We start from the raw sequence: 15,023 nt of genomic DNA on the forward strand, positions 1-15,023 counted from the left end.
CATTTTAAGGAACTGGAATGAATTCAACATAGAGAACAATAAGAGATTAATCTGGAGATATACATTTAGAGTCATTTGTAGAGAGCCATGTGAGCAAAGTTAAAGACTATAGACTTCATCCTGAGATAGAGTCAGCTCTGTGATTGGCCAACACTGATATAATAAGGCAGAAATTATCCCTGTCAGGACCAAGAGGAGCAACACAGGTCCTGAGTGTTCCTCTTACTTCCATATGGCAAATCTTGCTCTTCCCAATACTTGTAGCTTTTATGGATAACATAGTACCATAGTAAAATAACTTTGAAAGATTTTGAAAAAAAAAACATTTAATTCAAAATTCTCATTTTACAGACATGAAGCCAAAGTCAGGCGAGGCTAATGATTGTTCTAGGACCCACAAAAGAGCTGGATCTAGCCATTTGTTCTATTAGCGAAAATGGTAGTGTAAAATACTGGCAATAGCATGGGCCTGGAGCCTAACAAATCGGGATTGGATTGCTAGCTTTCCTGTGTACAAGAAGTGTGACCTTAGCAAGTAACAGAACCACCTATACTAGGAATAATAGTAGTACCTACCTATTAAGACTATTGTGCAGATAAATTTGATAATGAATTTGAAGCACTAAACATAGTGCTAGAAGCTAATTTAGTATGAAATAGATAGTGACTGTTGTTGATGAGGATATTCCTAATGTTTTCATAATCATCCCAGCCCCATAATCCATGGCACTTTACTCCCAGTATATAACGGTGCATGACATCATACACTCTTATTTCAAATAACTTATATATTTATATACAATTGAACCTTAAACAATGCAAAGGTTAGGGATACCAATAACCCCCTTGCCCCATCCAGTCCAAAGTCTACACATAACTTTTGACTCCCCAAAACTCAACTTTTAATAGCCTACTGTTGACTAGAAGCCTTACCAATAACAAAAACAATTAACACATATTTGTATGTTATATGTATTGTATACTATATTGTTACAGTAAAGTAAGCTAGAGAAAAGAAAATGTTAAGAAAATAAAAATAGAAGATACACTCGCAGTATTATACTATATTTATCAAAAAAACATTTACGTGTAAGTGGAGCCATGCAGTTAAAACTTGAGTGTTCAAGGGTCAACTGTATGCCAATCTCCAAAGAAGAGTGTTTAGGATTTCTAGCACAGAAGTTTAAGAAACAATTATACAGGCATATGCATTTTTCAAAGTAACACAACTGCCTATTCTGATATCCAATTAAAATTTTAATTGAAGCAAAGTTCATAAATATATAATCATAAGTGTGAAAATGAAGGTATATTAGTAAAAATAGTAGTTTGCTAAGCGATTAAGGTAAACAACACAGTGTTCTATAACAAAGTAATCTGAGTCTCAAAAGGTCCAATTACATAATCTTCCCTGTCTGAACTTTGAATATATGGTCTCAGTAAATTACTTGCTACCTGGCTACTGTGAAAGTACAGGCTCCAGATTTAAAACTCTTGAACTATATTATATATTTTACAAATACAGCAGTTGCTAAGTAAATGTTTTCTTTTTAAATGCCATCTTCTGTATCGTCAAAAATTAATGTTATTTTATGTTTTCCGTAACATCTATCCCTTATAATTTGTTATTCAATAATTTTCATGTGAAATGTGACATTTTAGAGTACTCATTAATTCCTGCAATAGTGTTATTTTGAAGATTAGGAAATTCAGTGAGGACCTAATAAAAAATCTTCAGCACATTATTTATTGGATAAGATGCAACCCTTTACCTGTTTCTGCACAGATTATGAGCTGAAAGAAATAGATGCCTGAAAATATCTTAATTAAATCATAGTGAATAAAATCTAATTCCAAGGTTTAATAAATTTCTTACTGAAAACTGAACATAAATGACAATTGTTTTTATTTACATTTAGATTTCTTAAAAAGCCTCTTAAATGTTGTGACTGGTTTCTTACTTAACAATAGCTTTTAATGCTCAAAAATTCCCTAGTAGATATGTCATTTTTATGAGGAAGTTATTACTCTGGATATAAATTTGCACATAGTGTATACTGCCTACTTGATTCCCAGAAGAAGAACTATTTCTGTGAAAGTCTTAAAGTACTCAGGTTTAATGAATTATTGTGGTAGAGAATTAAATGGTTTGTTTTTCAGTTATATTCCTTTTTTCAAGTTTATTTATTTGTTTTGAGACAGAATGAAAACATGTGCAGTGGAGAAGCAGAGAGAAGGAGAAAGAGAGAATCCCAAGCAGGCTCTGTGCTGACAGGGCAGTAAAACTCACGAACCGTGAGATCATGACCTGAGCCAAAACCAAGAATCAGAGGTTTGGGGCGCCTTGGTGGCTAAGTTGGTCAAGCATCTGACTTCGGCTAAAGTCATGATCTCACGGTCCATGAGTTCAAGACCCATGCAGGGCTCTGTGCTGACACCTCAGAGCCTGGAGGCTGCTTCAGATTCTGTGTCCCCACGTCTCTCCAGCCCTCCCCCACTCATGCCCTGTCTCGCTCTGTCTCTCAAAAATAAATAAATGTTAAAAAAAATTACAAAAAAAAAAGCGTTGGAGGCTTAACAGCTGAGCCACCCAGATGCCCCATGTTTTTCAGTTATATTATTTGATACAATTTTCTACATATAAATTATTTGATTAATATATTTTTATAGTAATAAAAATAAAAATAAAGCTTTATTCAAGTGAAAGGATATTAAAGGGACTGTTTGATTCAATATTTTAGAGTACTGCCAAATAACTGAATTATTACTTAAAGTTATAGCATAGGAAGGGGAAATGAAACATAAAACTTAACCTTGAATTCTGGAGATGGTCATGTGTGAAGTCAGGCAAGTTCTTTACCTTCTGTGGGCTTCAGTTTTTTACTTCTATTATGAAGCAATTGTTCATATCCCATTCACTAAAAAGTATTTCTTATTAAAACTTCAATAATACAGGGGTGCCTGGGTGGCTCAGTTGGTTGAGCATCCAACTCTTGATTTCAGCTCAGGTCATGATCCTAGGGTCGTGGGATTGAGTCCTGCTTGGGATTCTCTCTCTCTTTCCCATGCCCTTCTCCTGCTCATGCCCTTCTCTCTCTACAATAAAAAAAAATAAAAAATAAATTGTGCTTGCTTCGGCAGCACATATACTAAAATTTTTTTAAAAATTAAAAAACTTCAGTAATACATAGAATGAGAAGTGCTAATGAATTAATTGAAGTAATGTATTTTAGAAGATTGCCTAAGCAGTAGTAAAACATGCATCCCCTGTAATTTTTATAGTTTTGTCAATGAAAGAAATATGTTGTTACCATATGTTATCTAGTTTTTTCTTCAAAAAAGGAAGCTTTTAAATGTCATTTTTAAAATTACTGCTAAACATCTAAGAACTTCCTATGTATATCCTTGTCCTATAAAGTGTAAGTTCCTAACTTTAATGTTTGAATTAATCTGTATGAAATATAAAAAAGGTCATTCTTAAAATGAATTATGCAATAGTCTTTCCACTTTGTTGAAAGAGACATCAAAACAGTGCATAAAGCCTGGTCTCTTGATTCAAGTGTTTAAGGAAATAAATTAGCAATAATATAAACAAAATCCTTTAAGTCTATTTGCTGATTTAAATTTGCAACAAATACTTAATCTTAAAATGTGGGATACTAAGAATCCATCTACTTTTATTGGTACTTTTGTAAAAACAAAAACAGAAAAGAAAAGGAAAGGAAAAGAAAGGAAAGAAAAGAAAAGAAGAGAAAAGAAAAGGAAAAGAAAGGAAAGGAAAGGAAAGGAAAGGAAAGGAAAGGAAAGAAAAGAAAAGAAAAGAAAAGAAAAGAAAAGAAAAGAAAAGAAAAGAAAAGAAAAGAAAAGAAAAGGGCTATGTTGTGGGTTATGACCTCCATCTTCAGCCCTTATTTTGGTTTGCATCCTGTGTGCCAAATAAAGGCAAATATGGTGGACATTTTTGGCATCCATCACCATATTTTCAAACATATACCAACTTGTAAAATAATTTTGTTAGTGAAATGTCACCCAGGGAAATATTAATACTGTATTTGTGTTTCAGCTTCTGACATGGCGGCTGAACAGGGACAGATTCTCGTGATAGCCACCGCAGCTGTTGGGGGATTTACTCTCCTCGTCATTCTTACTTTGTTCTTCTTAATCACTGGGAGGTAACGGAAGCATACCAGATTATTTCCAAGATTTGTGAATAACCATTCTCTTATAATACTGTGTATTCATATGCTTTCAAATGTAGCAAACTATGAGAGAAAAAGGAATCAGGGCAGGCTGCTCTGACTGAAGTTTATATGATAACAGAACCACCATGTCCAATTCTCTGTATCAGTAGGCTTCGAAATATGTAAGCAACTAAAGACGTGATAGAAACACTTTGAAAGCTATGAAAGATAAATTCTTACTCGATAAGTTTTTCCTTTACCACGTTCAAGTTACACCATGAAAGAGATCTTTCCTGGAGAAAAAAAAAATCATTCAACAGAGAATTTATATAAAAGTTTTCTATAAATTTAGTGTTATAGAATGTGTTCTATTTATTCATTAAATGTTGAATGGATCTATATTAGAATTACATTAATTGGTTTTATAAATCCAGTATTTCTCCACTTTAAGGTAATAGGGGTGGAAATTTAAAGCAACAATAAATTGGACAGAGCAAAAGACCTAGATCTGAATCCTGACTAGCTGGTCAAAGTGCTTCGGATACCTAAATCTTATATTTGTATTTTTGCACACATTTGATATAACAATGAATTAAAACCATTTATTGATTTTTAGATATATTCGATTGTTGCCATGAGCCAGGTACTGACTGACTATACAGAGATGTGAGTAAAGGTAGTATGTATGAAATCATATAAAAGATTTTTTCTGTAACCCTTGTTATATAAGCCTTGTTATTAGGCCCAGACTTTTGTGAGAAACTGTGAATATATTCAGATCATATTTTTATTCCTACTAAGGAAAAAATAATTCTTTCTTGATTATCAATAGGGTCACAAAAGAATATCTCATGAATTTTTCTGATAATATGAAAAACACAAATACTGCAAAGAAAACAATGTCATGATTTAAAAGTGCAATAAGAATACCAGCCAAAAAGTATGCATCTATGATGACACCAGCTAAAGTACACCGTCTCAACTGGAAAGTGTCGATATTTGATAATGAGCAGAAATAACAAATAGCTACTTTCAGGGGCAATAGTTTAGTGAATAAACAATAAAACACTTTTTTTATTTATTTAAAAACTCTACTTACATACCAATATTTTATTAAAATTCATTTTTAAATTATAGAGGATATGCATGCATGGAAAATTATTATCTACAGTTTTAGAGGAGGGTAAAGGTATAGATCAATAAGTTCACAAATGTTTAGAAGTTTGTGTCCCTGCCTGACTGTAACTGCTAGCTATTGAAGGTGTCAGATCTAGGGATAACAAACCCACTTTTATAGAACTTATCAAGGAATAAAGAAACACATGAATATTTTAATATGCTTGAGTTGAAATGGTGACTTCTTTATGAAATTAATTGTAAAATGGACACATGTACCCCACATTTACTTAAATTTTTTTTATGTATAAATAGACATAGTATTGCTCTTGTAATACATAGAGAGTGTCTCAGAGTCTCCTATTTTGGGAAGCTGATTTACTGATAGAAGAGTGATAGCTATAGTAATAAGAAAAAATTTTTTGAAAGAATGCAGGAATACTGATAAATTAATCCTCATAAAAAGTGCCAGTTTGGGCATGCCATGGTGTAACCATTATATACTATTGCCCAGCCCTCTCCTGTTTCTGTCTCTCTTTATACCTCATGCTAACCTCTGGCAGGTCCTTGCCATCATTACAGCTTTGGTACAACCATCTTTTACAGTGGGCAGAAAATAAATGTTGGAGTCTCTAAACCAACTAACCATCAGGTTGAAAACAAAATATGCAGTATGATATCCTTCAAATACCAAACGTGATCTACAAAATCCTTAATCACTAGCAGGGGAGAACTGGTTATAAAAACCAACAAACAAGCAAAACCCTATGTATCCTAGTGGAGGTCTAAGCTTGTTTGAAAAACAAACAAAAAAATGTTAGAGTTCTTATGATCGTACCTACGACTCTCTTGCAAGAAGAAGGATTAGAATACAATTTTGGTACATATAAAGTCACAATGACAATTTAATTAGGTAAAAAAAAGAAAACATGCCAACACTTTATGTGTTGCTATGTGTTTAACAAACCTTATTAGAAAAATGCTAAGTGGAAGAAATAATTCTACTGTGTTTTCATTGCCATTTATAACCTAAGTGTTGCTCATGCATTGTGAGTTTGGGGGCATTGATACCTTGATAATATTCTATTTATCATGGAGTTGCACATAATTTAAAGGCACTCAGTTTGGGGCCCAGAAAGATTATTCAGTTGTTAAAGTATGATGGGGACCTATAAGGTGATTCTAACTCCAAAGTCACAAATTATGTCAACTAGACTGTGATAATTTATATATGATGGTTAATTTCATTCAAAAATATTATTTTTTTCTTATTTGAAAGTACTCTTGAAGAACTGTGGGGTACTTTCTCATGTATGATTTTATTTAAACAGCAGGGCCTCTTTTATCCTCAATTTTTTGAAAAAAAAAGCCTCTAACTTTATAATGGAAATTGATTTAAATGATGTTTCATTTAATAGTGAGTCGATATATGGCACAATCAGATGTAACTTTTAAGTTACAGTTATGTGTATTTGTAGAATATGAGTTAAGGCTTTATTTCCTCTTTGAGTATTTCAGCAGTGATTTAAATGGCACACATACACATGTGGAAAAGCATTTCATTAAAATATCAGAAATTATTGCCTTAACACATAAATATGGGAAGCTTTAACGAAGATATTACAGGCATTGTAGGCTAAATCAATTTGGCCTAATAAACTTGAGAGATGGGCTCAAAAGTTGTCTTTATTTTTGGTTTCTGAAGCAGAATTATCTTTAAAAGATACTTTAATGGTAAAGAAAAATTTGTACTAAATTATTTTCAGCTTTTACTTTCCATGTTTTCCAATTTATATGACATCAGAAAGTAATATTCTACAAACTGGGGAAGACTACTTCAGTTACATAAGATTAAAAAAATTCATTTTTTAAAGCACATAATATACTTTAAGCACATAATAGAGGAGTATTCATTGGAAATTATTCTATAAAAACTGTAAGACATTTCTGAATAAATACTCAACTTGCCTTAGGGTTTGAAGATAAAATCACTTTGAAAGATTGGATGATATACCACAGATGTAGTCTGTTTAACCATTTGGAATTAGAAGTTTGATGAATTGTCAAATCACATGGATGCTGGAGAATTTATTCATATTGCAGAAGTCATGCAAGATAAGCATCTACTCTTTCTCAGAGCACAATTATACCAAGAGAGAACAGAACATACCTTTACAAAATTCTGACATAAAAAGAAAGCATGCTCTTTAGCAATGAAACTAGAAAACATTTGTCTAAATTTCTGAGATTCTGACTCAAAAACATTTTCTCATTGTGACTTTTAATGCTTTCTACCAGCTCCAGCTATTAGAAGTTCTATAAGGAAGCATGTGATGGTTATTGCTGATTATAGAATATTCTCTAAGATTCCTATCATTCAAACCAATCAATCCACGTGAGAGTATTTTATTCTTATCTGGGATTAATTCTGATCTATACAAAAAAAAAAAAAAGAAACTTGTGATATAAAGATATTCTTAAACATGGCCTTTGTGATAAGAACTTGGCCTACTAGTGATAGGTAATTTAGTTGGTTTTGGTTCTCATCCAGCATAATTCTAAAACTAAGATTCTGCTTTCCCTTTTCAAAGGTGCCAATGGTACATCAAAGCTAAAATGAAGTCCGAAGAGAAGAGGAGAAACCACTTACAGCAGAATGGGCATCGTAAGTAGTACAGTGACCCTTTCATTATTGTACATTGCTCTAGCCCTCAAGAGTTCATTTTAAACTTGTATCCACTGAGTTGAGAAAACCTGAAAAAATGTACTTCCAACCTTTCAGCATTAAGACTTTTCATCTGGTTTCCAGGTTTGTTGGTGGAAATTGCACCTGCTTCTCATTAAATGATAGTACTTTTTTCCTAATTCTGCTTGCTGGAAAACATGAAGGCTGAATATGCTAAAAATACAAGATGACTGCTTATATCTAGTTATTTACCATTCACAATGACTCCTGAATGCAAGTTGGTTTAATTTAGTGGAGCATTAGCCATAGAAATATTAGGGAACTTTTATTCCTTCTTGTAGGGACTGTCATTTAAACATATAACAAATCAATTTACAATTCATTAACACTAAAAAAGAAAATCAGCTCTTTAACTTTTAGAATATGTATGAAATCCTTGAGCTGACTACAAGGTTATATTCATTTGTAGAATCTCTTCCCAAGCAAGCTATAATTACCACTATAGTTGGTTTGATAATTGCCACCCTCTCCTCCCCAACACCCACCTCCACCTCCACCTCCAAATGGCAAACTACTTTGTCAAGACGGTTTCTCTGTCGTGAGATGCTGAATTAACATCTCAGAAAGGGATGTTCTCTAATTAACCACAGTGTAGAAATAATGTGTGAGGCAAGCTGTTTAACTCTTTCAACTCATTTTTTTACTTCAGATTGAGCAAAAGGAGTAAGAGACTTTTCAATCTATATCACTTTCTGAAGGAGGCAGAAAGGATTTAAGTGAGGAAATTACAAACTAGAGGGACGGTTTAGGGCTATTTCTAAGGCTCACAGGATTTGTCAGTGGTCTGAGGACTATCTGTATTAGGATGTTCCACGTTCACTAGCCAGAGTTCTGACTCAGAAGGTGCATGGTAGGGCCAAGACATACGCATTTTTAGCAAGGTGTCCCTGGCTGCTCTTTTCTTACAATACATTTGAGGCTCACTGCACTGGCAGAGAAGGGAAAGCTAAGACAGCCACTGCCAGCCATGGGATGAGCTGGAAATGCTGCGAACAGATGCAGAAACCTGGACCCAAACACCTGGATAGATGACATATGCTGAGCAACCTTAAGACTCACTGCAGGGCATTTAGTACTGAAATGCAAAGGAAAAAGATGTTCCTGAGGTATTTATTATCTGCTTTCCAAGTAGCAGTTTTTGGATAAACTAAACCAGATGGGCCCAGCAAGAAGCAATGAAAATAACCTAAGACAGCCAAGGAAGTAAAAGAAAGATAACAAACCGAGTTTTAAGAAACCATGGGTAAGTTAAATAAGTAACCAGATAGTCGACACATATTGTGTTTACAAGAAAAAAGAGGGTGATGTTAACACCACATATCCAATTAGATACCACTAATCATCTAATAGTAGCCACTGGATTTGAGTTTAGAGAGTATTCATTCTGAAACCACAACTCCCATTAAGTAAAAAAGTATCTGCAATATGAACCAGAGGTAAAGATTATCTGTTGTCTTTTCCTCCAATCTAAACTTTGGAAGTCACATAAAGCATAGTATTTCAAAATCATTGTCAGGCCTAAGTATACCTAGAATGCTTTGCTGATGATATTTGGGGAAGTACTAATATTCTCATGGGTGTTCATCTGGTAGCAGAAGACAGTAGGCAAAAAGGAATGAAAGGGGGCAACAAGTGTAGAGGAACTCATGAAGCAAATTCTGCTGACAATGGACATTTCAGCACCTCCTCTAAACTCACTTCATTAGCTTTTATTTGTTTGCTTTTGAAATTTTCTTGCAAGAGCATGTTTCTGAGGAATCCTAGCCAACAAATAACTTGGGGTATGATGCAGCTTTCAAAATCTAAAGCAACAAAACCAAGTATCACCTATTCACTATGCCACAAATTTGCATTGATCTTTTAATCCCTACTAATTCATATTTAATAAAGGTTTGCTGTGTGATTATTACCTGTAAAACCATACCTAAGGTATTTAGAAAGATACAAAGATGTATAAGAAATGATCTCCTGTCCTCCGGGAGCCAGAAATCTGTTGGAACACAGAAACCTACCAGCAAAACAGAGGAATATCTACACACAGTCTGTGATTTCTTCAGATACTGAAAGAAGTGGCAAATGAAAAAATAACCACACATTCAAGTTTTCCAACCATCCCTGTTTGTCATCTGAGTGCAAAGTGTCCAGGAGGGACACCAACAGGCTTGCTCATTTTGGCCGAAAGGGTTTTGGGAGAAAGGCTTATGCCTTTCCCCCCATGTCCTGAGCTAGATCAAGTACAAAATGTATGGGTTGTTTGTGAATTAGTGAGCTGATTAAACATTTTACAGAAATATAATAAATATGTTTTCTGGAACCTGTCAGCTCACTCTCTATTAAACCACCAGGTCATTTTACATTAACAGGTAAATAAATTTTTGATTCCAAGTACTCAACTCTTTACTGGGGGGTGAGGAGGAGTGGGACAGAAAGAAAAGAGAGTTGAAGTAACTAACAAGAATGACTACTTTAATATGTCAATCCTTGTTTTAAACATACACAAGATGTGTAATCACTAAAATACTCTTAAACTAAATCAATCTTTTTTTGTTGTTGTTGGTTTGCAGTACGCTTCCCAGGAATTAAAACTTACATAGATCCAGATACATATGAAGACCCATCCCTAGCAGTTCATGAATTTGCAAAGGAGATTGATCCCTCAAGAATTCGCATTGAGAGAGTCATTGGGGCAGGTAAACATAAAATCTGTACTTTTGAAGATATGATTCCTTGATGGTTTTGTAGCTAGGTTATCAACATAATATTTTAAATCTTAGCAGTTTTAGTCAGTTTAGTCTTGAAAAATTTCAAGAAAGGAGAAGTAAAATTATCTTCTATATGCTGTTACTTTTTTAAGTATGTAAGCACCTAAATTCATTTTCTAAGCAAACGTCATTTTTAACTCCTGTAGTCTTCTTTCAGTATGGAGGTAACCTACAATGAAACTAGGGTCATACAGGAATTCATTTTGAAGATGTAACTTCAGGAGTTTTTCATAAGTTGTTAAAGATTTACTGAGGCCCTCAGGGTACCTGGGTGGCTCAGTTGGTTGAACATTCGACTCTTGATTTCATCTCAGGTCGTGATCCCGGCGTCATGGGATTGAGCCCTGGTTGGGCTCCTTGCTGAGCGTGGAGTCTGCTTAAGATACTTTCTCTCTCTTTCTCTCTCTGCCCCTCTCCCCAGCTTGTGCATTCTCTCTTTAAAAAAAAAGTAAATTAAAAATAAAATAAAATAAATGATTTACTCAGGCCCCAACATCTATAGATATATAGTATAATTAGTGTTCATATTGATGACTGGCTCTGCAGGATCCAGAAGTGTTCCAAAAATCATTGAGGGTAAAATTAGCTTCAGTATAGTTTTATATCATTTCAGTGCTAATTAGTGATTTTCCCTATGTAGAATGTTCAAACAGAACACTATTTTATTCAGCTCTCCTATATAAATACAAAACTATTGTGAATTAGTTCCCAAGACCTTATTCTGTTCATACTTACGACAGAGGCTAAGTTGGTATAACAAAGAGACCTCAGCATATTTATTCTTCTTTCAAGTCCTTGACCTAAGGAACAGTCCATGTTAGCAGAGGAATGGTCATTCAGGAGGTCTTAAAAGGACCCAAGTTCCTTGTACTGTTTGCTCTGCCTTTCCTTAGTGTGTCATCTTCCTCTGAATGGTCAAAGCTGGGACACCAATGCATCTGCCTTCCAACCTGTGAGGAAGAAAAGGAAAGAGTTCAGTCTTTTTTTTTTTTTTTTTTTTTTTGGCTTTGTCTGTAAGACAATAACACGGAACTTGTAAACATGTCTATTCACATCTCAATGGTCCAGTTCAATTACCTGGGCACAAAGAGAGTTTGGAAACATATTCTCTGACTGGACAGCCATGCATACAGCTAAGAAGGGGAAGGAGAAAGTGTAAGTAGAGAAGGGAGACTGGATCCTGAAGAGGGGTATTGGTCTCCTCTCGATGCTAGATACCTGTTATGTACTGTTTTGAGCAGTACATACAAAGCCTGACCATTCCAGCCAGGTATCATGTCTTTGCAGAGGCCAAAGAAAGAAGCTGACCGTCCCTTGTCTCTTTCCAAAGCCCTTCTCCACAAGAGGACCAGCTGCATAATCTGCAGAGACCAATGCAGAATGAAAATGTAGAGTCTCTTGTTAAAAAGTTACTAAGAATTTCAAGATAGTGACATCAGAGCATTAAACAAGTGACAGAGCCCTTCTAAACTCAAGACTCTGTATGACTAGTCACACTGAATGGACTCTGTTTCCCAGATACACAGTAATCTAACACTATACAGGAATTCCAGAAACACTTGGAGAGAGTCCTTCATTATATCACTTCATTCGCTATGCACAATGGGTCATCTCATCTCCTACAAGGCTAGAGCTCCCTTTGAAAGCTGACACAAGGGGCCTATACACTTAATCCTAGTGCTCACAGCTGAAGAGGCTGTCTTATCAGAAAGATTAAGAACCTGGAATGAAACCAGATTCTCTATTCTCTTCTGCTGAACATAAAACACATCAATGGGCATTGAAGGTATAATTGAAAGAGTGATTGCATTATAGTCATTTAGTTTGGGGATTCATTTACTTAACACAGCAGAGAAATAGAGAAGAGAGAAGGTTAAATAATTCCATGGCATGCTACTGTTGGCTTTCTTCCTCAAGTCCCCAAGAAAACGTGGTATATCCTTTTATACTGCAGTGTTCAGTCCTCATGTAGATACAGTAGAAGCATTTTCCATTGTAGTCCTTTGTGCATAAATTAAATGGCAGTGTCTGAAATCATAATGTTGAGAAATAATATCAAATATCTTAAATGATAACAAATAAGTATTTTTTTTAGTTTTTTAGATTTTCTTCAACCAGAATATAAATTTTGTCCTAAAAAAAAAAAAAAAAAGTATGACGCATTGCCAAAGCAGTGACTGTTAAAGAGACTACTTGAATATCATTCCCCCTGTTCTGTCTAACATATAATAAGTTGTATTGGGATTCCTCTCATTTGTCAAAGAAAGAATATCTAAACCAGGTAGTCAATCCTATACACCAGTATTCCTTTTTATATTTATTCACCTTTGGTTACTTCAAGTTTCATACAATATGCTGTCTTTTTATTGTTTGTCTTCAAAAAAAATCATAAAAATAAAAATGCTTTATGTTACAAAGTTGTAACATATGTTATATTGTAACATAACTTTCTGCTTTGCATTCCTGGCCAGTGCTACTTTGTAATTAACCTCATTATGTCACGTTCCTAAAATTCTATTTGGATGTGGAAAAAATTAGTAAGTCTGTGGACATTTGTCACAGAAGTAGTGTGAAAAAAGCATTGTTTGGTCAAACTATGGAAGAATTGATAGAATTATGTAACATCTCTGACATAATTACACAATTGGTTACTTGCCCAACACTACTATAAAGCCTTTCCTTAGGTTGTCTCATATCCTTTACTTTTTCCCACCTATTTGATTGTTTCTTTTCAGACTCCTATTTTCTCATCATCTGTGTGCTTTAGGTATTTCCCTTGGAGATGTAAATTAAATGACTTGAGGGGAGAGAGGTGTGTTGGAGTAGTGGTGATGGGAGAGAAGCAAGACATCAGGTCTTAATAATTGTCAGGGGAAAGATATTTAGTTCTGATTGAAGCACTGAGAAAGCCATAGAGGGGATACTGAGATTCACCATTCATTGCTGAGGAAAAATCAACAAGACCTATATGTGTTTTGTTTTGTTTTTGTTTGTTTGTTTGTTTGTTTGTTTATAAAGAAATAGTTTAAAATGTTGTCCTGGGCACTTTCCAGGGTAGTGAAATGTTCCAACTCTAGGCAGAGAAGAGCCTGCAGAGTGAAGCTATGTGCAGGCAGCAGGTATATTTACTAGGCCTCTGAATTCTTGGGTTCCTTTAGATGAGTTAGATGGTAGATGAAAGAGAAAATAAAAGCTGAGGGTTGATAAAGTGTAAGCTGCCTATAAACTCATGCTTCAGATTCAGATCTGGTCTGAATAAGGTTGCATGGTCCAGTTTGAAAAGTTCCCAAAGTTGACTCAAATTTGGAAGTTAAGTTGAAACAGGGCTGTGGAGTCAAACAAATTAGAGTCGAGTAATGATTCTGCAGTTTAACAGTTGCATGATTTGGGCCACATTCTGAGCTTCAATTCCCTCATCTATAAAATGGGCATACCTACCTGCTTTCTGAGGTTGTCGTCAGGTTTGAGATATATATGTATAAACACCTGGCCTTCAGCACAATGCAGCAAGCCATCTTAACCTGTCTCCTTTAGTGTATTTTATTGTTGAAGTCTTAACATAATAGCTAACTCCCTTGTGAAATTGAATGTTAACCTTTGGTAATAATAATGCTTACCCTAGCTTTTTTTTTTTTTTTTTTTTTTTTTTTTTTGCTACTTCCCTTTGGAGATTCTTCAATTCTGATAATGATGATGATTAACACATAGTTTTTATTGAGCACCTACTCAAGTTCAGACCCTGTGTTAAGTGCTTTTCATATATTTCCTTATAAAGTTGTCATAATAACCCCATGAAGAAGATATTATTATTCTCATTTATAGGTGAAGAATGAGGTTAAGAAACATTAAGTGGCCTGCTCAAGATTGTAAGATTAGGTCATAGAAGACCTGGGGTTCACACCCAGCTATGACTGACTCCCAAGCTACATTTTTTTTTAATAATTTAACTTTATTTTTTATTTTTTATTTTTTAAAATTTACATCCAAATTAGTTAGTATATAGTGAAGCAATGATTTCAGGAGTAGATTCCTTAGTGCCCCTTACCCATTTAGACCATCCCCCCTCCCACAACCCCTCCAGCAACCCTCAGTTTGTTCTCCATATTTATGAGTCTCTTTTGTTTTGTCCCCCTCCCTGTTTTTATATTATTTTTGTTTCCCTTCCCTATGTTCATCTGTTTTGTCTCTTAAAGTCCTCATACGAGTGAATTCATATGA

At 34.6% G+C, this 15,023-nt stretch overlaps 1 protein-coding gene across 5 annotated transcripts in view; it reads left to right on the forward strand.

Moving 5' to 3' along the window:
- Positions 1–15,023, forward strand: part of EPHA6 (EPH receptor A6) — an 854,316-nt gene that overhangs the window by 603,679 nt on the left and 235,614 nt on the right. For all 5 annotated transcript variants that reach the window (XM_019839578.3, XM_019839585.3, XM_023238878.2 and 2 more), the window contains 3 exons: positions 4,064–4,172; positions 7,889–7,962; positions 10,608–10,733. In XM_019839578.3, coding sequence (XP_019695137.1) covers positions 4,064–4,172; positions 7,889–7,962; positions 10,608–10,733 — 309 coding nt within the window. The remainder of the gene's footprint in view (positions 1–4,063; positions 4,173–7,888; positions 7,963–10,607; positions 10,734–15,023) is intronic.

The sequence above is a fragment of the Felis catus genome, chromosome C2 (assembly GCF_018350175.1).
Source record: "Felis catus isolate Fca126 chromosome C2, F.catus_Fca126_mat1.0, whole genome shotgun sequence".
NCBI lineage: Eukaryota > Metazoa > Chordata > Mammalia > Carnivora > Felidae > Felis > Felis catus.